This window comes from Diadema antillarum, unplaced genomic scaffold, assembly GCF_040938485.1.
Source record: "Diadema antillarum isolate AM-2024a unplaced genomic scaffold, OU_Dant_1.0 seq00000955_RagTag, whole genome shotgun sequence".
Classification (NCBI taxonomy): domain Eukaryota; kingdom Metazoa; phylum Echinodermata; class Echinoidea; order Diadematoida; family Diadematidae; genus Diadema; species Diadema antillarum.
This window is the reverse complement of record NW_027271803.1, coordinates 1,164,559-1,189,129: the sequence shown is the minus strand read 5'-3', so window position 1 is coordinate 1,189,129 and position 24,571 is coordinate 1,164,559. Positions and strand designations below refer to the sequence as shown.

The 24,571-nt window shown below is 38.7% G+C and overlaps 1 protein-coding gene across 3 annotated transcripts in view; it reads left to right on the top strand.

Moving 5' to 3' along the window:
- The first annotated feature begins 243 nt into the window (after positions 1–243).
- Positions 244–24,571, top strand: part of LOC139741811 (CCR4-NOT transcription complex subunit 2-like) — a 244,380-nt gene continuing 220,052 nt past the window's right edge. For all 3 annotated transcript variants that reach the window (XM_071652398.1, XM_071652396.1, XM_071652397.1), the window contains exon 1: positions 244–275. In XM_071652398.1, the coding sequence (XP_071508499.1) occupies positions 257–275 (19 nt within the window). In that variant the 5' untranslated portion in view covers positions 244–256. The remainder of the gene's footprint in view (positions 276–24,571) is intronic.

The window sequence follows — 24,571 nt, the reverse complement described above, 5'->3', positions numbered from 1 at the left end:
GAGCAATGGTCACAATCCAAGCCTTCAAACATAACTGTACTACAGTACTGTTTTGCCGAGAAACTTAAAAACGCTGCCGAGAAACTTAAAAATTATGTATTTCCACGGTATAATACGGCTACCTGTAGATGATGAATATTCATGATGAAGCGGGACGGGTGCCCAAATAGTGCTTACCGTCAGCAGGCGACACAACTTAGCGGCCTGTAGCTGGCGCTGTAATTTGTTCATTCGGCAGCCATTATTACGTTTCTTCATGACAGTCTCGAATTTTAGTGAGTATGAAAATTTCTTTCATTGCTTATATTTTTATGCATTATGAAATATTTATGTACTTAGCAATACTTCAGCTTATGAAATAGTACTTGCAGTACGTGTAATTGTGCAATTTCTTTCCGTATTTCCTTCTTTGTCAGCATAATAATCGTTTCAAATGTGTTCACATCAATGCCATCTTTACAACGCAAGCATTCTCTACTGTAGTCCCGTATACCGCAGTTTATGTTACTACGTTAGCAGTATTCGATACGGATTAGGATGTCGTTGACCGCACCGGCGACCCCAACCCGTACCGAGTAACCGTTAGGGATCGCATGGCAGCCCTATTGCTATCGCAGAACTGCCTGATATGGCTTAGCATTTTGGTGATCAGAGACCAAAATACAGGGTTTTACACTGAAATTCGTAGCCATACCACTGCCAGCATAGCCTAATTTTACTGTTGGCCAAAATAAATACTAGGGAGCTTTAATTGTTAGATTTTAGACGCGCGGACATTCAAAGGAAAAAAACATGGTCTGACTATCTGAGCTTGCGCAGTAGCGCGTGTAAAGTCAATCTATTTTTAGCTTGCATCGCCTGAGTTGTTTACTACGCGTACTGGGCTATTTTCATGTCCGCACAGTTTGCGACGTAGAGAGCTTCTTCGTGCACTGATCATATGGGGGCGCGATTTTATTTTTTATACGTTGTGTCCCAGCGTAATCTAAAGCTACTTTTCCACACGACGCAGGGAGAGGAGAACGTCCAGCGCAAGCGTCGGCTCAAACGTTCGCGCGTCAAAATCTAAAGCTCCCTAATATGTTGGTTTCCGGTAACATGACCTCAAGAACAGTGGGTCGGAAGGTGGGGGGAAAATTGTATTTTTCGAAAATATTTTACCCTCTGGTAACCAAACCCCTAGATTTAGAATAGTGGGTCGGAAGGTAGGGAAAAAATTTTATTTTCCAACAAAATTTTGCCCCATACATGTATTTTATTTTGTCTGTATTTGCTTCCTGAAGCACAACTAAAATCTGTGGGATAGGAAATCCGAAAAAAGGGACATATATCAGAGCTGCCAACTGTTCTGAAACCAATTCATATTTGTTACGAAAAATCGAAGGGAATACGAAAATACGAAAACGTCCTTACAAGGTACGAATTCACAGTGGGAAAAAAATAATGGCAAACGCACATCACATGTGCCATGTTATCTGTACTCGGCTGGGATATCGATGCAACGCGTACGCACCGTATGTGGAAAGCGCTGAACTGGAAAGCGCTGAATAGAAAAGTGTGCGTACAAGCAAGTCGCTGCTTGCGTACTGTGTACACCGAACGGAACTTCGCGCGCGTGAATCCCTATCGCCTATGGACCCTGGATGTTTACATCGATCGCCGTGGTATCCCCATGTGTGGCCGGCTGTGGAGCGTGTGTGCCAAGTCTGTAGCCAGCTGCCACTACAGTACCCATTTCGTTTTGAGGCGGGGTAGAAGACGTACCGTTGTGCAATGTCTGCTTCTTTTTCTCTTCTTCTTCATCCGCTTTTCCCTTGCCTCCCAAGTACAAAATGATTTTTAGAGTGTGGTGTGTTTTTTATAACGTTATTGCATCTTTTTTCTGCAAGGAAAAGGTGAATTTCTGTTTGTGTATTGATGTGCACTGCAGTAAAATTATGTGCAAGTGAAAAGCGTTCGAACTCTCTTTCCCGAGTATCGTGGAAAGTCGATGTATTTCTAGGCCTATAAAAGGAGATCTCATATAACAGAATACTAACAAACTATTTTCCGGTCAAAATGAATTAATTTCCTTTGTTTTGTATCGTTTATTGACTTGATCCCAGGGATCTTGTCGCAGTACCGAGTTTCCAAAGTATATTTCTTTTTGCGTAGCTTTCGGTGCTGCAAACTTTTGCTAGGGCCTAAGCTTATACTACTAAACTTCGTTTTATATCTGTTGTTTCTCACACCTGGTTTGGTACGATTTCTTCCATTCTATATTGCTTTATCCGTTCCCTTTATATTTTGAAGTATTTAAACGTAATTCTTTCAAGTGTATGGCACTGTTATTTTCGTAATGGCGATTTTCTGCTTTCCTGCAATACTTTTTCGAATCGAAGCGACGGAGTTTGATCCCAGCCACTTCGATGTGCTTTGTGTTGTCTTTTCTAAATGCTTGTGTTGTTTGGGAGGTGTTGATACTTTGTATTTGTTATTTATTTTCCTAGGTGTTTATCTTGAGGGACTATGCGTGTTTCTTAATGTTGATAGGAAAAGGCTAAGGCCAAGTAAAAAAAGAAAGTAGTTTCTCGTCCGGGTTTTTTGAGCAAGGCGATGAGGGAGGTCCTTACTATTTGACATCTTACTATTTTTTCGAGGATTGTCAAAATGAAAGTAATATGTGTTTCTCGTCCAGTAATTCTGAGAAAGGTAACGAGAGAGGGCTTTACTATTTTCTATATCCAATTTACGAAATGAAATATCACTCTGGTAGCTGTGTTATGAGAGACCAGGTCCCAAGTGTACCGGTATGTCTTGCCTGCACTCTGTGCATTTTCAAACAAATAGATATATGTACCATACTTGAAATGAAACTTCATGCATGCAGAAATACATTTGCTTTTTCTGTCCACTACAGATGTCGAAGGGAAAATGGCCATCTTAATACTGGTATTTAGTGTTGTAATGGCATTTCTGATGCCAGTGTACTTGCAATTCTGATGTATTGTGCTATTAATTGAAACAGGTATAAAACATGTCTTTCAACAAATGTACGACTGAAATAAATTCCACGATATTCAAAACACTGCTTTATTTATCATTTGTGTTTGTGACTTTTTGTGTCTACACAGCTGGTACAATGTATGTATCTGCATTTCTTCACAGTACAATTGTAGCACATTCAACTAGAAACTGGCTTGTACAGTAATTGCAGATGGATGTCAAAATGATACTGATATGGCATTATAGCATTGAACATTTAAAGATGTTTCTTCATGTTCTAAAAAGACATTTGATAATCACTCATCATTTGGATGATGAATGATTGTATACCAAAACTACATATGTTGTAAAACATGTACCTGTGAAGATAAGTCACATTCTCCCTTCATTTCTTCCATGGCCATCATTACAGTGCTACCAAGAAGCAGCAGTGATATAAACCACTTATCATTTGAGTGATGCACAATTTCATACCAAATCTGCGTATATTGCTGTTTATGCATGACAAGTATACCAATTTAACTACACTGTGACTGTATTCATTCAGTCATATCAAGGGTATGGGGAAAAAAAAAACATTTTTTTAAACAGAAAATATACACATTTATGCATCACTTGTTGAACCTATGAATCCAACCATTATCTCTGGAAATGCATAGCATTATTTTTGCCTTTCAACACAACACAAACTTACTGAGTTAGATCTTTTCTCATATGAAAACTTATTCGCTCAAAGATTTAAAATGCCGCAGACAGTACTGCCAATTGTCAACACTGTGAAACAGCCACCTGATTTCCTTTTTACTGAAATGCAGAATACGAACCAGTTGAATACTATATTCACTATTAAAAGCTGTTCGCTGTGCACACGTGCGCTTGAGATCGGTTCTCTCCATCACTCCACGATTTTTTTTTTCCAGCTCCAGAACGCATGCTATGCTGGCTGACTGGTCTCCTCTACTACAGTGAAACCCCGTTATAACGAGTTCGAGTTCGGTTATAACGAGGAACCGCTTATAACGAGGTGTTCGCGTCAGTCCCGTTTTCCTTTGCGTGTAATGGCAGAATGAATTGGTTATAACGTGTTCGGTTATAACGAGATTCCGGTTATAACGAGGACAATTTTGGTAAATCATGATAAAGAAAAACACAAGCAATTTGATCAGATATAACGAGGTTCCATTTCTTCACCAAATTGCTGCTTTCAAACACGCGACAAATGAAACATTGGAAGCTGAAATCTCGCTATCCACTTCTTTTCCCGTTTTGCAGAGAACCGTTAAGAGACTTCCATGTTTTCTTCTTAATCACGCGATAAGACACAGGAACACCTTCAGATGTTCCTACTAAATTATTAAACATAATCATTCGATTTTCTTTTTTGCGAGAAACGTGTGCGTGATATGAGGTCAGACCACAGCGCAACAAGAAAAAAATAGATAACGCATTCAAAAACTTTTCATGTAGCGACAATAAAATTGTGACCAAAAATGGACAATTGGAATGCGTGTGCAACTCATCATTACATCCTTTCCAATTTTAGTTCCGACTTCCAGTTCTTTTGCTGGTTTTGAGCAAATATGAGTTTGGATGATTAAAGCCGAAATAATAAAATCATTGCCCCTATCCCGCTGGGTGACAGTAGCGTTAAAATAGTTGAGTAACGCATGTTAACCTATACTTAATTGGTGTTCAGAAAAAGAAGCAAACGCATTTATTAGTTTGAATAGATCTGGATTTGTTCATTATCATTTAACAAATATGAGTGTGTATGATCAAAGCAGAAATAATTAGTGAAATCATCGCGATCCTGCCAGGTGACAGTAGAGTAAAAATAGTTGAATAACGCATGTTAACCTACTTAATCGGTGCTCGGAAAAAGAAACAAACACATGTATTAGTTTGAATAGATCTGGATTTGTTCATTATCATTTAACGGATGATAATTCAAATATGAGTGTGTATGATTAAAGCCGAAATAATTAATGAAATCATCGCGATCTCGCCGGGTGACAGTAGCGTAAAAATTGTTGAATAACGCATGTTAACCTACTTAATCGGTGCTCGGAAATAGAAACAAACGCATTCAACAGTTCAAGAACGGATGTACAAAACTCAAGATTTTCGGAAGAAAATAACGCTTTTTTAATCCCTTCGAGCGCAACGATCATACATTGTATAAAATTACAGTCAGATGATTCATGAAATTATGGAATTCCCGCTGGGCACCAACAGCGTAAAATACCTCGCAAGTTAGCGGTAAACAACGCACGTATGTTACTCTGAAATCATTGCGATCTCACCAGGTGACAGTAGCGTAAAAAAAAGTTGAATGACACATATGTTAACCTAAATCAGAAAAAGAAACAGGCGCATTTACATTTGTTGTATTAGTTTGAATAGATCTGGTACAGATTTGCGTAAACAGGATGACCGTGACCTCCCACATTCAATCCTGTCACATATTTTCAAGAACGGTCATACAAAACGCGAAGAGATTTTCGGAAGAAAATAAAGAATGCATTTTTAATCCATTTGGGCGCAACGATCATACATTGTACATGTGTACAAGATTACAGCCGAAATGATTCATGAAATCATTGCATTCCCGCCGGGCACCAACAGCGTAAAAATACCTAGCAAGTTACGGTAAACAAGGCCTGTATGTTACTCTATATATTTGCCCCCATATTTGCGCTGGTGTTTAGAAAAAGATTAACAAACAAGAATTACAATAAAGAATTAACTTATCATTTCAGCCTCTATTTCTTCTTCTAATTCACAAATAATCTCCCTTTATTCTCTCAAGAATAACGCTCAATAATTGTGTAATAACAACGCAAAGGATATGTTTAAGTTTCATTGATGGGTATATGACGTCATGCTTATGTTTTTCTTTGTTTTTGATGAGTATGGTTATAGCGAGGTACCGGTCATAACGAGGTAATATCGCCGGTCCCACGGACCTCGTTATAACGGGGTTTGTGGTTACATTGCGCAATCAATCTAGCAGCACATGAAGCGGGCAACAGCACGAAAGAAATGTACAGAAGGTGCTCAACGTCCTGTCTACATCACGACGTACCGAGTGCGCTGTACATCACAGCCCAGGCCGGCCCGCCCATCCAACTACAGTTCAACTGCTTTGTTGGTCATTCCTTCTTGCCGAGCTCGCAGTGTGAAAAGCATACGTTATTACATATGCACTACAGAAGCTACAGGTGTACTACAGCTAAGTAGAGGACGCAAGGCGTAATTAGAAATAAGACATCACGATTGGTAGGTGAATTGTCGATTTTTTTTTTCGGCGGCCGAAAACATAGTAAATATCAAAAAAGTCGATGCAGCAACTGAAAATTGATGCGGGCGGGGAGCGGGCTGGGACAAGAATTATGAATTTCTTGGTATTTTCAGCGCCATTTTGAAAATAGTAAATAGTAAAAAAATCGATGCGGCGGCCAAAATCGATGCGCGCGAGGACGAGAAACTGGTTTCTTTTTTTACTTGGCCTAAAATGATCCGAGTGATGTCTGATGGTGATGATGATAACTATGTTGGTGTAAAAAGAAGGCTTACTGTGAGCGTACGTGCCATTTGTTTTATTTCACTTTCCCTCTTACTCTTCTTTCCCCTCCCAAGAATGATAAAAAAAGAAATTACATACACCTCACAACAAAAAGAACCACGTGCTAGCAACCTTCGTAAAGTTAAATCTAAATGTGACCGTGCACCTCAAAACGAACATAAAGTCGCACACACTGATTTTGCGTGAGGACTGAAAATAAGTGAAATGGGTAAACCTAGCCGAACTTGACTTTTTCATATTTTCTGAAAGAGCGGGTCTTCTTTTACATTATGCTAAAATTTGGTATCATAAAACGGGCAGGAAAGTGAGTTTTTTTAGCAGTTTATCTCGAACATTTTTGGTAAAATAGTGTGATTAGGTGTGTCTTTAGAATCCCTTTTTCATTTCTGAAAAACCTTGTCCACACTCTTCACTTTCAACTCTAATAACTTTTGAAAGGATAGTGCTACTGCTTTGAAAGTTGGCTTTAATTATGGACAGAATGTGTTAATGAGGCATGCTTAATTTCAGTTTAATCTGATAATCCCTTCATTGTTGTTACTCTGGTGGTTTACTTCCTGTTTTTTGTCCCATTCATCGCACAGCCAGCACGGTTTGGTAAAGATTAAGCGCTTGAACAGACACTGTACTTCAGAGCCTCTTTTCTCAGTTCACACTTTTCCTGAGTTTGTGCTTTCTTTCCAATATTTAGATAGGTTAGGAGAGTCCATTTGATTTGAGTTATACATCATTTTAAAGCTTAAAGTCTGCTCTTTCAGAATATGTCTAAAAGTAAAATTCCATGTACGGCGACTTTTTGTTTGTTTTGAGGTGCAGGGTCACAAATGTTCAGTATCAGCAAAGAATATACAAGGGAAACATGAATGACAATAAATAAAAGCGAAGAGATTGCGTATGCAGTCAAAGATCGAACATGGCTCTGATCTTTGATGCAGTCTCTTTGGCTCAAAGAAACTTGACACCCCACCCCTCTTCCCTTGTGGAAATTTCCACAGAAGCAGGTGCCACACCCAGGTGCGTGCCAGATGAAAGAATGCGCGCACTGGAATAAACAGTGTGTAAATATCCTGGAAATATCGTTCAAAGAACCAGCTCATTAGTTGAATTAAAGGAATAATTGCAAAGATATCATGATTCTATAGCCTTTCTTTTGGCGCATAGTAGGAAACATCGAACAGTCGATTATAGTGTACTTGATCGAATATCTTATGTTCCCTGAACAATAAAAAAAAAGGATTGATTATTCAGTCAATTAAAAATGCAATCACAGAAATACATGAAAGGTCTCTTACGCCCAGACAAATTCACTACGAGTAGGTCCAATGAGATGCAGTCATCACGTGGTTAGACAGCAAAATAATGACAATTAATTTCAGTTCAGTCTCATCAAAACTGCTTATTACTTTTCAAAGTTTTGGCTATCAACATTTGTTCGTGGGTTGTCTTTTTTTTTCGTTTTTTTTGTATGTTCTTCCCTCGTGAAAGACGTAATGGTTTCTTCGTATCGAACGTAAACTGCATGTTTACCGTAAACAAGCCATTCAGCTCAGCTTATGGGGCATTCGATCCATCGAACTTGCAATACTAGTAACCTCTTAGGCAGGAGCACATGGCACATTCCTTTAAACTTGAAAGTGAAACCACGTGTTTGCACATCGGCGCTTCCACACACAGCGCGGCATTTTGCGATCATCGTTGTAGCAGACTTTCTGATTCCAGTCAGGGGGGAAAGGAATTTGAATACTTCAGAAAATACTGATGTTTAAAATCCAATAAAATGAAAAAGCCTGAAACCAACGCATGATTATGTTTTATAGTGAACAATAATTGGAAACACCGAACAGAGTTTTGCATTCGCTCACTCAGAAGCTCTCTTGAGAAGATGAAAGCATTCCCCCTCCCATGCTAGATAGTGGAAGCTTCCATTATACCTAGCTCTGCAGCATACGTTACAGGAATGTATGCAAGTCGCACAATATTGCAATGCACACACAGTCATCCAAATGCCTTTTATACCGTACACACATGCATTGCATTGTGCAAAAAATGTATCGGGTACGCTACATACGGTACTTCGCAGTAAATTGTGTGCAGTACAACTTTGTCGTGTAGTTGTACTTGTGCGCGCTGGTGCAATTTCTTCTGTCATTCTTCATATGGATCATAAAATTTCTGTTGAAAGTCTTGGAGATAGATTGCTTACACAGACGGACTACTGGAAATTTTTTTTTTTTCTCTATCAGGATTTCTTACACGGACAGACTACTGAAAATTTCATTTGTCTCTATGAGGATAAAATTTACCGGATTGGCACCTTTTGGTCGGGTCGGTCAGGTAACCGGAAACCAACATATTATTTATTTTGGCCCTAGATAAGATACAAATCCCAGAGCCGCCGAAGTTGATTTACTGTACAATATGATCTGTTGTAAGAGCCCAGTGAAAGATTTTATCCGAGATTTTAGTCCTTCCGCACTTTGTATCGTATTACTTAACGTACACAGCGCATGCGCTAACAGCCTTGCTGTCGATCGGGTATGGATAAAACGTAGCACATATTATTAGGGTGTCTTAAGCATTTTTATAACTTTTGAAATTCTCTGAAAAACAAATTTTGATCTTTTTTATATGAAAGAGAATTACATCATTAAGACACATTTCAAATTTCATGGCGAAATGATATTTCTTTCTCGAGAAATTTAACTTTCAAATCACAGCAATATTACCCCCTTTTTTAACGAGCACGCTCAAAAATGTGTCCAAATCATTACGCCGGAAAGTTGCATAATTGCGTGTGGATCTCAAGTGATCGGATAATGAGCGTACAGCAGTTAGAAAATATGCGTAACAAGTGCAGAAGCCACTCCCCCACAATGTCGTCACACCGCATGTGGTGTTTGCGTACATTGTATGTATGTGTGTGTACATTTGTATGTGCTTGCTACCCTTACACTACAGTGCCACACGGCGCAGTTGTTTACATTGCAGACCCACGCAACCCCCATCATCGCGATAAAGCTAGCGCGAAAGCATGCATGTGCGCTGAAACTTGTCAGCTAGCTCTGTATTGCCAGCGTGCGCGAATATGCACCAGCCGACCGTGCCCATGCCTTTTCGACAGCGAGCGCAGTGCTGCCTCAGGCAGCTAGCCTCGCCATCGCTTCAGTATCAGTACATTTTTGTAGTCAGTATATCTCACCCCGCCCCATGCGATGCGCGATGCCAGCACAGCACAGGAAGCATATCGTCTAGCAGCTACTTGCGTGAAAATGATGCCAAATTACCACCATCCATAAAAGCATGAAAGAGCCTACAGGCTATAGCAATCTTGAAAATAACCTCGATTTGAAGTTCAGTAACAAATATCGGTATTTGTAATAGGTCTACTCGATCGTACTCACAGTTTCCTGTTCAATGGTGTCTTCTACGCCTAGGCCTGGGAAGGAATTGACTGATCATTTATGATCGAGTTGTGGCTCTACATACAATTTGTTTGTTTGCGTGGTTAACTCGTGTGATGACTGCCACATCGGCTGTCTGAGATAAGCGAGAGTCAACGATTAGAAGTTCAGTAACAAATATCGGTATTCGTAATAGGTCTACTCAATCGTACTCGCAGTTTCCTGTTCAAACCGTGTCTTCCACGCGTAGGCCTTAGGATGGAATTGACTGATCATTTATGAGCTGTGGCTCTACGTACAACTTGTTTGTTTGCATGGTTAACTCATGTGATAACTGCCACTCGGCGGTCTGAGAAAAGCGAGAGTCAATGTTAACAATAGTGTTTTGTTTGTGACTGTGGTTGTGTGTATAGAGTCTACACGAAGGCACATGACATTTCGCATTATCGTTTTGTAAATTGTGGAATCGGTGTGTGTCAAACATCGTGCGTTGATTGCTGTCGACCGGGGTAGCGCAGTTTACAACACAAGCGGCCCAGTTGATGTTATGCAATGTGACAGGGCTTGCCCTGGCGGCATGCCTGCATGCTGCGATGCCCTAGCTGGGTACCCCCACCCCCCATGTGCAGCGAGTAGCACGGCAGCAGACGCGGCGCGCGGGCCGTATGTATAAGTACGGTACACACACACACACACACACACACACACACACATCCAACATAATACACACAGCATGCACACGCTACCATTGCTACATGAACCAGATTCGTTTCTTGTTCTAAGGGCTATACATTGCCTACCACAGAAGAGCACAGCTTCTACACAATATCGTAGAATGTGAAGGTTGTTCGGATACTTTTGACCGGAAAGTGACTTTGAGTAGGCCTCTACCGTCTTCTTGGGATGGTCAATCTTTGCAATTAAATCCATAGCAGCATTCTGTGCTTCTATATGGTGACCTTTCATGGCATGCGGCCCAATGTACTCCGACTTCTTCCGCCACTTCGTGAATGGCTTGTTCACCAAGATCCCAAGGATGTCCCTTGGCGAGGCGAACAACGCACAGTATATACAGAACGCACCATCTAGGCACTTGCTGTAGATCAACCAAGGGTAGCTGTCAAGCCAGCTTCTTTGGAAAGAGCGATTACATCCACCTTCGTACTGAGATGGGAAGATGAATCCATCACATGGCTTTGAATGATGCTTTAACAGAGTGTACTTTTGATCATCTGACATGGCTCTCATCTTAGTCTTGATGTCCGATACAGACATTGTTGCTGTCAAGATTTTCCCCAGGTCATGTTTGAGATTCTGTCCAACAGATTTTGTTCGAGACTCGCCAGCAGCTGACTGGACTTGGACGCCCGTTTTCCTCACATCTCTTTCATCTGACAGGTCACTCAGGATGACAACACCACTTCCATCTGTCCCGCTGCTGCTGCCTGTTGTAGATGACAGGTCACTCTGGATGACAACACCACTTCCATCTGTCCCGCTGCTGCTGCCTGTTGTAGATGACAGGTCACTCTGGATGACAGCACCACTTCCATCTGTCTCGCTGCTGCTGCTTGTTGTAGATGATGTCGAAGATTTGAAAAATTTAGTGATACTTTGGCAGATTTCCGCAGCTCGCTTATTTTTTCTTCTCTCCTCATTTCTTCGGCCTGGCATGCTGAAAGTGGGATAAACTAGCAGTTATATTCTGACCTTGATTATCACTGACCCAATTATCACTGAATGCTTACGTTGAATGAAATCATGTCTAATCAGAAAACGAAGACAGACTAATCACGCCAAGTGCATTTAACAAAGCAATTATCAAAATATCTCTTGTGTAAAGACAGGCATCCGATCAATCCGAAGAACAAGTTGAAAATATGTGTATTTTTTTTTTTCACAAGCCATTGATTACGTGCTAGTCTTTTCCCATAAATGTAATTTTCTTGTGATACATATTTTATGACATTGGCAATATCAGGGGTACCTTCGGGACATGGCGATATAGGGGAAAGATAAGATGATTGATATGGACCGACTACTTTCCTAACACAGTTCACTCCCGTCATAACGAAATTCTCGGAACCAATTACAGCTGTAGTTCTCTTTTGTTATAACGAAATCTCGGTATAACTGAACAGGAGTAGATATATGGTCAGTTTCACGGTAAAGGGTGTAACTTTCAATTTTTAGCCTGTATTGTACATTTTGCTACAAAATGCTACTCCTTCACCATTTTTAACCCGATTTCGATTCCGTTTGCTTTATGTGATGGCACTAGGTGAGGGCTTCAAAACTTCTACACAGAATTTTGACCTTTGACTTCTTTGACCTTTGACCTTGATTTTTGACCTATATTGTACATTGGTTACAAAATGCTACTCCTTCGCCATTTCTAACCCGATTTCGCTTCCGTTTGCTTTATGTGATGGCACTAGGTGAGGGCTTCAAAACTTCTACACAGAATTTTGACCTTTGACTTTTTTTACCTTTGACCTTGATTTGTGTATTGTACATTTTGCTACAAAATGCTACTTCCGGCGGGGACATATATTACACACCGCGTAATTTCTACTTTTCCTTGTTTATGTTAAAAGCATAGTTGTATGGTCAATTGAAATGACCAAATTAGTTTGGTTGGTAGCTGGCCCTGTATTTTAGAATACTATGTCTTCAAATTTGAGGTTTCGGAGGTTTCATTTTCCGTTAACAATTGTGAGCAAACTTTGATGGACAGTAATGATCAGTGGATGTGTTTGGGTTACTTTCTTTTGTGCTGAAAATATTAAGGTACAGCTAAACTTTAGACTCACATCAAAGTTTACTTGATTCTAGGGCTATTTGAAATTTTGTGATGATTTTACTTCATCAAGTGAAATTTCCGTTAGCAGTTTTGAAGCCTCCGAAACAAAGTGTTTAGTCAAATAATATGCATATAGATAAGAGAACAGACCCAACCTATATGTCAAAATGTACGATATGGGGCCCTAACCTAATACTGTAAACCAAAAATAGTTAAGATCCGCCAAACTCTCTGAAAATAGGAGACAATACAAATTTTCCGTTAACATGTGAAGCCTCCGAAACACATTGAAGCCTCCGAAACAGCAAAAACATCTAATTTGACATTTCTGATAAATTCTTTGAGTGTCTGCCCCAAATTATGCCATGAAATCATCAACAGCCATGGACAGACAACAAAAATAATAAAAACATTATGATACTGCAGTAATTTTTTGAGCCAATACACTTTATAGAGAAAAAGTGGTTTCGGAGGCTTCAAAAGGATGTTAACACTGCATTTTTGTGATTTTCTCTGGACAAAATCAAATTAGATTTATTGTTCACCCACCCAATGATCATTTATGACATATCTAAAGATATCTTATCACATTCAGTTTTCTGGTTGCTTTGTTTAGTCACCAATATAGATTTACTATACAATTTACATATTTTTCCTTAACAGCACAGACGTGTCATACATCAACTCACCTTTTCATTCAGCAATGAAATATTGGCAGATGAGGATGTTGCCCTACAAATATGTTTAAACAGTGTATATCAACCAAAAAAGACACAATTTACCCATCACTTTCTACATAACATGATGATTTTCATAAAAACATAAGGCATACCAAATGAATTTTCCAGACGTTTCGGAGGCTTCATTTTATGTTAACAGCATGTAAATGGAATGTTTCGATCCATTCTAAGTCTATTAAATAACTGTTTGGACTGAATGAGACTTGTTGGTTCATCAAACAAGGTGTACATAGTTGTTTAAATGTGTGAAAAGCATTTATTTTGTGGGTTTCCTTTTGAAACAATGGAATAGGCTAGATATTGTGAGAAATGAAAGTGACTTCCAGCTAGTGTGCATGCCTACATCATGCAACAGTAGTGCAACAAAGCAAGTAGTTGTGGACACATCAATGTTCTTAAGTTGGATATCTCATTTTTACTCTTGAGAGAAGATGAAGTGTTGTATACCATTTTTGTATCACTCTTTCGACTGGTCATGAAGACCAAGGGCGTACCGAGGGGGGGTGTTTTGGGTGTTCAAACACCCCCCTTTGCCAAAAGGGGGGTGTTTGAGGTGTTCAAACACCTCCCTTGGGCAAAAGGGAGGTGTTTGAGCTATTCAACACCCCTCTTCAGCAATGTTTAGATGTTGACAAATGAAACAAAAGCTGTCTTTACCGCTTTTATTTCCGTTTTGAATTCCGCCTTTCCTTTCTTTTGCGTTCATTTTCTCTCTCTCTCTCTCTCTCTTCCTTGTTTTAATGTTTGTGTGGATGATGATACATTATGGAGTTACAAAATATTATACGCACTAAAGAACTCGTGTACAGTACGTGTTAATACTACGTTACTGCACCGCGCACGAAGCTGACGCGCAAACAGTACACATTCCCGATCCCTGCTTTGCTTTCTGACCGAATCGCGAAGATACATTGCGCATAATGTTCACCGTTTACCGGTATTATACCGTACGCGGTTCCGTAAATTGTGTATGATGCATAATATTATGTGTGTACAATGCATGCTGCGCTGCAGCCTATTATAGGCACATTGCATGCTAAGTTAGTAGTATCAACTACCAACAGTGGCGTATCTGGGGGGGGGGGGGGGCAAGGGGGGCTCGTGAAAAAAAAAAACGAGAATAAAGAAAGAAGAAGAAGAAAAAAAAAGAACCTCGCCCGAACGGGGGGAAGGAGAATGGGGGGGGGGGGGGTTGGCAGAAAACAAAATCAAACAAGATAAAAACAAAACATGAATTCCATGTTTTGTAACGCTGAAATATAAAAATTTTCGGCTCGCTCGCTGCGCCCGCTCGCCAAAATTTATCAACAAAAAAAAATAAGAACAAAACGTAATGATGACGTGGAAATATAAAAATTTCGGCTCACTCACTAGTAGTAATTTAGAGTATTTTTCCAAGTCCTTGGTTTGTTGGCATAAATCGTTATCTATGAAGCCGTCACTATATCTTGATTAGAATTGTAAGATTTAATAACCAAAAAAATGACAAGAATTCCATGTTTTGTAAGGTGAAATACAAAAATTGTCGGCTCGCTCGCTGCGCTCGCTCACCAAAATTTATCAAAATTTATCAGATTTCATATCACCCTCAAAAAACCCCTTTTAAGTGCTCGAAAAAGCAAATCAAGTGGACTTTTTTGAAGTCCCTACCGGGATGGGATTGGGGTTGAACACTGTTGGTATAAATCGTTATCTATAAGACCGTCACTATACATCTTGATTAGAATTGTCATTCGAAGATTTAATAACCAAAAATGACAAGAATTCCATGTTTTGTAAGCTGAAATACAAACATTTTCGGCTCGCTCGCTGCACTCGCTCGCCAAAATTCTTCAATATCTATTACATTTAAATCACCCTCAAAAGACCCCTTCTAAGTGCTTGAAAAAGCTATATCATGTGGACTTTTTTAAAGTCCCTACCGGGATGGGGTTGGACACTGTTGGTATAAATCGTTATCTATAGGGCCGTCACTATGATTAGAATTGTAATTCGAAGATTTAATAATCAAAAATGACAAGAATTTCCATGTTATGTATATATAAAGCTGAAATATAGAAATTTTCGGCTCGCTTCCTGCGCTCGCTCGCCAAAATATATCAAAATTTCGGGTTGCCTATTACATTTAAATCACCCTCAAAAGACCCCTCTTAAGTGCTTCAAAAAGCATGTCATGAGGACTTTTTTAAAGTCCCTACCGGGATGGGGTTGGGGTTGAACACTTTTTCAGAAATTAGGGGCGCAATTTTCGTGCTTGCCATGGGCGCCGTTTTCCCTAGATACGCCACTGACTACCAAGTACAGTCAGTATAGTAGCCTACTGGAAGCAGCAAGCTCTGGAAGCTCTGGGAGTGGCAAGTTACTTGCTACTCAATGTACAGTCAAACTCGGATACCTCGAATTCGTCGGGACTGAAGAAAATGGTTCGACGTACGCGAATTTCGAGGTACGCGTAGGTCGAATTTTCTTCGACTTATCCAATGTTTATCGATGTTCGACGTTTATCGATGTTCAACATGGTGTCTGTTATAGTGCCTATTGATTATTTGCATGCTTGTCCATTTGAATTGAATCAACTTTTATATGAATGAATTGAATGAAAATCGGAAATGAAATCAAAATTTCAGAAATAAAGATTTTGGTGGCCCGATCGCGCCACCAAAAAAAGAAAAAAAAGTCGGATGTTTGCCTTTACTTTTGAAAATAAACAGCGGTAAGATGCTAAAATAAAGGTCAGAGGTTTGCGTTTAATTGTGGAAATGAATGACGGTAATATTCGACTCGGTATGATACTAAAATAAATGTCGGATGTTTGCTCATACTTTTGGAAATGAATAACGATAAGACTCAGCTCCGTATGGTGAGTAAAACTAATGTTAGATATTTGGTTTTGCGTTCGGAAATGAATAAGGATAACATTCGGCTCCGGAAGACGCTGAAATAAATGTCGAATTTTTGCTATGACGTTCGGAAATGAAAAACAATAACATTCAACTCCGTACGATGGTTAAATAAATGTCGGATGTTTCCTTATACTTTCGAAAGTAAATAGCAATAGCATTCGGCTCCGGAAGATGCTAAAATAGATGTCAGATGATCGTTTTTATGTTCGGAAGAAAATAGCAGTAATATTCTGCTCCATCATGTCCATATGATGCTAAAATAACTGTATGATGTTTGCTTTTAAATTTTGAAATGAATAACAGTAACATTCAGCTGCGTTTAATGGTAAAATTAATGTGTGATGTTTGCTTTGACGTTCGGAAAAGAGTAACAATAATATTCAACTCCTGACAATGATGAAATAAATGCTAGATGTTTGCTTTTACGCTCGAAACTAAATTGCAATAACATTTAGCTCCGGAAGATGCTATAATAAATGTTGAATGTTTGCTTTGATGTTCTGAAGTGAATAACAATAATATTCAACTCCGTACGCTGATAAAATAAATGCCGGATGTGTGCTTTTACGTTCGAAAGTAAATGTCAATAGCATTCAGCTCCGGAAGATGCTAAAATACATGTCGAATGATTGCTTTTACGTTTGTTCATATTTGGAAGTGAACAGCAGTAACATTCTGCCCCATACGATGATAAAAAAAAATATTGGATATTTGCTACGGTACATTTCGAAATAAATATCACTAACATTCAGCTATACGTTTCGTGGTCCAAAATGTCTGATGTCTGCCTTGACGTTCAAAAATGAAAAACAGTAACATTCGGCTCCGTGCGATGATAAAATAATTGTCAGATGATTCATTTCACTTTCGGAAGTGGACAGCAGTAACATTCGGCTCCGTTCGATAATGAAATAAATGTCGGATGTTTGAAATGAATAACGGTAATATTCTGCTCTGTACGATGCAAAAATAAATAACAGATTGTTGCTTTATCATTTGGAAATGATTAATGGTATTAATCCGCTCAGTTAGATGCTAAAACAAATAGCGGATGTTTGCTTTCATGTTTTGAAATGGATTAGGATAGTATTCAGCTCCGTAAGATTCTAAAATGAATGTCGGTTGTTTGCTTTTACATTTAAAAATGAATAACGGTAACTTTCGGCTTTTTACAATGCTAAAACAAATGTCGGATGCTAACAAATGTCAGCAAATCCTCCCATTTTCTCATTTCAAACGTAAGTTTTGACCTCCTCAATATATGGGCATCAACTTTTATAATAATCTCTACACCTATTCGTCGTGTCAAATCTTTAAACACAGAGTAAGATGATTGAATTTTCTATTCATTTGTTTTAGACATGGGCATCTGTATCACTTCAATACTGCTTAATATTAATTTGTCTATATTTAGTAGGACCGATTTAGTTTTTCTAATGTTTTTCCTGATTTTTTTTTTTTTTTTTGGTCACCAGATTTTACTTTCGACCACCAGAAAATAAAAATCAATGATGTTGGTGGCCCGATAAAACTTTAGTGCGGAGCCCTGTGTATTCTATTCTTCATTGTGATCGGCCTATACTTCCAGATTTTCATAATCGCATTGCTGGAAAAAAAAAGTTTCTGTACTTGCGTTCTCGGGGAAGTAAACTTCGTGAAAGGCAAAAAAAAAAAATAGTTTGAGAAAAGGCACTACGAGGGAGATTGATGTTTTGACAGTGGAGCGTGATTAATGGCAAAGATATAACTGTCAACATAAGCAGGTGCGCCCCGACGGTTGAGAAATCTACGCGCACGGTATGACTGTCTCGATCAAAAATAAAAACACGCTGGTTAAAGAAAAGCAAATGATGAGGCAGCGCGTAGTGCTATCGTAAAGCACTCCATTGGCACGGGTGCTATGTGCATACCATGTACGTGTGTTAGTAGGTGTTGGGGATTTTCCTTGTCAGCTGTGTATCGGGTATTTCTTCTTGGGCGCGCGATTGTTCTGGTCTCAGAATATTTACAATCGAGTGTGAAAACATTTGGACATGTCTTCGCTGTCCACGCGCGCTTAATCGGAGATGCTGAGTGATGTTTGCAATTTCGATTCGAGCAACATGCTGGGAAAAACAATAAGTTAATTAAGATCGGGACATTAGATTTCCCTTCGAGGTAACCGAACTTCGAGTTATCTTTTTCGAGCTACGCGAATTTTAATACACGGAAACTCCATAGGAACAATCGGGACTTTCATGTTGCCCCCGAGGTAAGTGATATTCGGATTATCCGACGTCGAGGTATCCGAGTTTGACTGTAATTAGTAATAGCACATGGACTTGGTAATCTTTAGTAATAGTAGATATGAATTTTTTCAATGACTGAAAGTTAAAACTGAAAGATAACTGAGTGTGAGTCTACAAATTGTGGTTCGATGACTTGATTGCGCCTAAAATTCACTAGATATCTAGGTCTAGGAACAGTGGCGTAACTACGGGGGCATGGGGGGGGGGGGTACGAAAATGGTAATTCAAGGGTTAGTAAACTGCTTTTGAAATCGACATGAAAGGATGATCAAGAAAAAAAGATATTTTTGTAAGATTTCTTTTAACCACATGATTAAAGAGGTATAACATTGTTCAAAAAGCCCGGAGACGACAAAAGATTGTGATTCAGCGTGATTCCTGGTTGGCATTTTGAATACAAGCAGGATGTGCGCAGTGTACTCAGAATATCGGAATGGCAAAAAGAGTCGCTGCAATGTTGCGCAATGTTTGATAGGTTGTACACATTTGCTATCAAAGCTTGATCATTGATTTTGCAGTGTTGCTTTACATACTAGTCTATATTAAAATGCCTTGCATTGCCAATAATAAGACTTGACCTTGGCTATTTCCTAACTTTTCCATCTATATGAAACACACACACTCACAAACACAAATTAGGGGATGCTCTATATAAAGTGCAGATTTTGGACATCCTTCTCCCGCTTGGTCACTTCGACGCCCCCTCGCTGGTCATACCTCCCCCAATCATGAACATAAACCGACACCCTTGACTACCAGTGGCGGATCCAGGGGGCGCACCGGGCGCCCCCTCCCTCCAATGCGAAAAAAATAATTATAATGTAGCTACAAACGACAGTTTTTGGACGGTAAAATGTCAAAATTTTCAAGCTCGCTTGCTTCGCTCGCTCGCATTTAACCGTTATATGCCATTCTCCTGATGTTACTGCCAGTAATTGCCAGCAGTTGCGCCCGGTGTCCCCCCCCCCCCCCCCCCCCCCGAATTTCCAAAGCGAAAAAATATAAACGGCAGTTTGGGGACTGTAAAATGTCAAAATTTTCAAGCTCGCTTGCTTCGCTCGCTCGCATTTAATCGTTATGCAATTCTCCTGATGTTGCTGTCAGTAATTGCCAGCAGTTGCGCCCGGTGCGCCCCCTCCCCTTAATTTCCAAAGCGAAAAAATGTAGCTACAAACGGCAGTTTTGGGACTGTAAAATGTGAAAATTTTCAAGCTCGCTCGCTTCGCTCACTCGCATTTAATCGTTATGCAATTCTCCTGATGTTGCTGTCAGTAATTACCAGCAGTTGCACCCAGTGCGCCCCCTCCCCTTAATTTCTAAAGCGAAAAAATATAGCTACAAACGGCAGTTTGGGGACTGTAAAATGTCAAAATTTTCAAGCTCGCTCGCTTCGCTCGCTCGCATTTAATCGTTATGCAATTCTCCTGATGTTGCTGTCAGTAATTTCCAGCAGTTGCGCCCGGTGCGCCCCCTCCCCTTAATTTCTAAAGCGAAAAAAAATATAGCTACAAACGGCAGTTTTGGGACTGTAAAATGTCAACATTTTCAAGCTCGCTCGCATTTAATCATTATGCAATTCTCCTGATGTTGCTGTCAGTAATTACCAGCAGTTGCGCCCGGTGCGCCCCCTCCCCTTAATTTCTAAAGCGAAAAAATATAGCTACAAACGGCAGTTTGGGGACTGTAAAATGTCAAAATTTTCAAGCTCGCTCGCTTCGCTCGCTCGCATTTAATCGTTATGCAATTCTCCTGATGTTGCTGTCAGTAATTACCAACAGTTGCGCCCGATGCGCCCCCTCCCCTTAATTTCTAAAGCGAATAAATATAGCTACAAACGGCAGTTTGGGGACAATATGAAAATTTTCAAGCTCGCTCGCTTCGCTCGCTCGCATTTAATCGTTATGCCATTCTCCTGATGTTACTGCCAGCAACTGCCAGCAGTTGCACCCGGTGTAACCCCCTTAATTTCCAAAGCAAATATATACATATATTAGCTACAAACGGCAGTTTGGGGACTGTAAAATGTCAAAATTTTCAAGCTCGCTCGCATTTAATTGTACAGTTATGCAATTCTGATGTTGCTTCCATGAGGTGCGCCCCCCCCCCCCCCAATGTCTTGACCCACGGTGCGCCACTGAACACCCCCCTCTAAAAAATCCTGGGTACGCCTATGATGAAGACCAAATAATTACTTGATTATTTAGTATTAAATATACTTTTTTTTCTTATTTTTTAAACTGAACACTCTTCCTGGCCTGAAGATTCAAGGATTTTAATAGATGGTTATTCAAGAGGGAAGCATACACAAAATTACAAAATATATTACTTTTGAATTTAAGGTTATACCATTTATGCATGATCAAAAGCAAATGGTGGAAAATACTTTTTGGATTTTTACACTTTCGACTCACTACCATCTGAGTGTAATAGTTTCAAAACACAATCTTTTACATGTCCATTTTAACATATTGACAAATCCATTCCATTGTTGAATTCTCATGGCATTTGTTTTTGCCACACTAAAATCTGACCTTTTTCAGCTTTCCATTTCCTAACAAGTTCTTTGGCTTTCATCTCCAATACTTATTTGGAGGAAAGTAATTAATAAATTTGTGATTGGATAGAAAATAGCTAACATCCTGCAGATTATCATTTCTGTGGTATGACTTGCATCACAGGGTATTGTTTTGGAATTTTGACATTTGATTACGTCATTCAGACAGGTTTTCATATCAATCTGTACAATTATGTATTGGGGCAATGCCGTGGTTAGTAATGTTACATTTAAACAAATTTAGATATTTATCTTTACTACTAAATTCCCATTTGTTCATTTCAAGACAAAATCATGTTAAAAACTTGTTCATCTTTCCCAGGTTTATGATATAGAAAAGAATGAATGCAATCCAACAAAATATTAGAATTGCTATGGCAAATAAAAGGGCTGGTTAGTAACGTTACGAAAAAAGGACATGACAAAAAAATCAATGTCTTGTAACAAAAAGTGTGCAAAAATTCAAGTTACTTCAATCAGAGTGTTGCATTAATTTCAGTTATTGCATCATGACAAATGTTCATGCAAATATTTTTAGCAGTTCGACCAATGATTTGTTAGCTAGACCCCCAAAAGCATGGTTAGTAACGTTACATTTGTCCGGAGTAATTCTTCAGGTAATTTCTCCCTTTTGTAATTGACAAAATGTCGCATGACTTCTGGAGTGTTTAAATGTATTCATCTTTTACCCTTTAGCAAATATTTGAGGAAAAAATTTCAAAGGAACCCACTGTAATTTACATTTAAGTGAATTTCAGCATCCCCAGTCCCACATGTACATTTTAAATGATGGTTTCTGATCTCACAAAACCAACAGATACAGAAAATAAAATCTACTGAATTGGAAAGCCCTAAATGATTGGTGAACATCCATGGTATTAGTTGATACCTTGATTAAAGAGTAAGATAAAGAAGCACATTTCTTTTATCCATGTCATGTCCACCTAACTGCGGAATTGCCCGTTGTCAGTTCTGATGCATGCTAGGTGCAACATAATCTTGATACTATACTCTATTTTCCATATTTTGTCATGCTGGCAGTAACCACTTGACTATTTTTGAGTGAACAAAATGTAACTTGTGTTACGAAACATCTCTTATCATACATGTGTGACAGCAGTGTGAGACTCTATGACATGTTTGCGGATGTAGTTCTCAGTGCAGTATATGGACAGTAATGGTTGGGATAGGATTGTTAATAAATGACATACATGTATATACCTCTACTTATAAATAGCCTGTTGCCATGGGGTACATGTAGTTTACATGGGTGGGGTGACTGGAGAAGTTATGTTCATGAAGAACAATATTGAAATGATTGAAATCTTTATAATCTGTTTAGTCCTGGCTTTTCTGGAAAAAGTTACAACCCCCTATAAAGTGTGTTTTGAAATTAAAAGGGTTAAAACTGTAGTCCGTGGGTTTATATTCTAAAACAAACTTAGATATTTAATCACATTTGCTCCTTTTTAATCTGCTTTTGCTAAAAGGTTGTCATATTAGAAACAGTAAAAGTTCTGTTTGCAATTTCTCAATGTGTTACCTTAAAAAACAGGCCTCCTACTTTGTAGCTGTCACAGGAGTCACTCAAACTGGAATTTTATAAAATACTATAAAAAAGAAGCCTTTGAAGCATAAAAAATAAGAGAAAATGATATGAAACAGAAGTGACTTGTATACCACAGAAAAAGAAAGCAAAATTCTGATATAGGGAACTATACATTTGGTCAACATTTTTTTAATTCAAAATTCATACACAGTCATGGGTAGGGTATATATCTTTTCAACAGGTGATTCAAAAAGATGAATGGGATCTTGACCATTTCAATTTCTATCTCCATGATAATATCACCCATATGATTATTCCAACTCCATTTTTCAGTTTGATGATGGCCCTTACATGGAATGGCTAATCCGCATTTTAGATTGCTGTTCTATGACCATGATCATTGCATTTGATAGCTATACGTTGTACGTATGAGGATATCAGTCATGGTCCATATATGCAAAAGAATGTTTAAAAGCCTTTACCCCTTTTTATGTTTTACAACACTATGTTGTATTCTGACCATCATGCCATCACATAGTCTATTTTCTATCCCATTCTCATCAACAGCTGAAATCGATTTCACATGTATATCTACAATTATGATAGGTGGTTTATGTCAATATACATCCCACAAACTGTCCTTATAAAATACAAATAAAGCAAGCAAACATAATCTTTGCATTAAGTCTAGCTGCAGTTCGAACTCAATGAAAGTAGTTCTTTTTGTATTATGGTGAAAAGTTTGACAAATGCATACGGCTGTACATGTGTGTAGCCTACTCATGTTCTGCACTACCACAGTCGTGGATATACACATGCAAATATACAACTGAGCTTAAAGATTTGAAATTATACTTTTCTTTGTCTCTTAACATACAAAGACTTTTTTCTGCATACATATAGATACTATTTTACATGCTACAACATTGTTAGTTATTTGGAAACAATCAGCTGCATTAATGTACTTCATATCACTTTAAAATGGACCATTTTTCCATGTTAACAGTTCTGATGAAGCCTCCGAAACATGTGTTGCTGCTAACTTCAAGCCACTAAAAGATATTTTCCTAATCAGTGTTACCTTTATTGCTACTGTTGCAGTTTCCTTTAGAATCATATTGGCACATGTAATGTCATAAATTCGATCTGAGCATCGCTCAAAGTGCACACAGATTGTTATTCACTTTTGTGGAAGCCAATTTCCTATTGATAATAAGTATGAAGAGTTAACATTATATACTGCCATAAAATGTACATCTGTATACTGTTATTCACATTTTATTGATGCCCTGTTGTTATTCTAGCATGTTGTGATAGTTGCTTACTGTAGTTTTATTATTTTAAGTGAATACAGGACTAGAACTTTGTGTTAACAGTTTTGAAGCCTCCGAAACACACAAGTCTTAAAATTTCAACTTTGTTAAAAATAATCGAATTTCTTTGGGATTTGGATTGATAAATGTTTGTTACCAAGAGATAATTTGGGGCTATGTTTAGAGTGGCTCTAGCTTCTAGAACATTCTTTTAACTTAAAAATAGTTTGTCAGGTACCATTTTTACCTTGGAATTTGAAGTTCACATCCAAATAATTGCAAGAGTGAATATCTGTTGGGGGAAAAGTGTTTTGATATTTCAAATATATGTTCACAGCAAATGAAAAGTTGCATTACATCCACCATTTATGTTCATTTGGTTGCTCTGGGTGACTAAAACATTCATGCTGTTTTTACCTAATTTTATCACAAATTCCATAATAGTCACT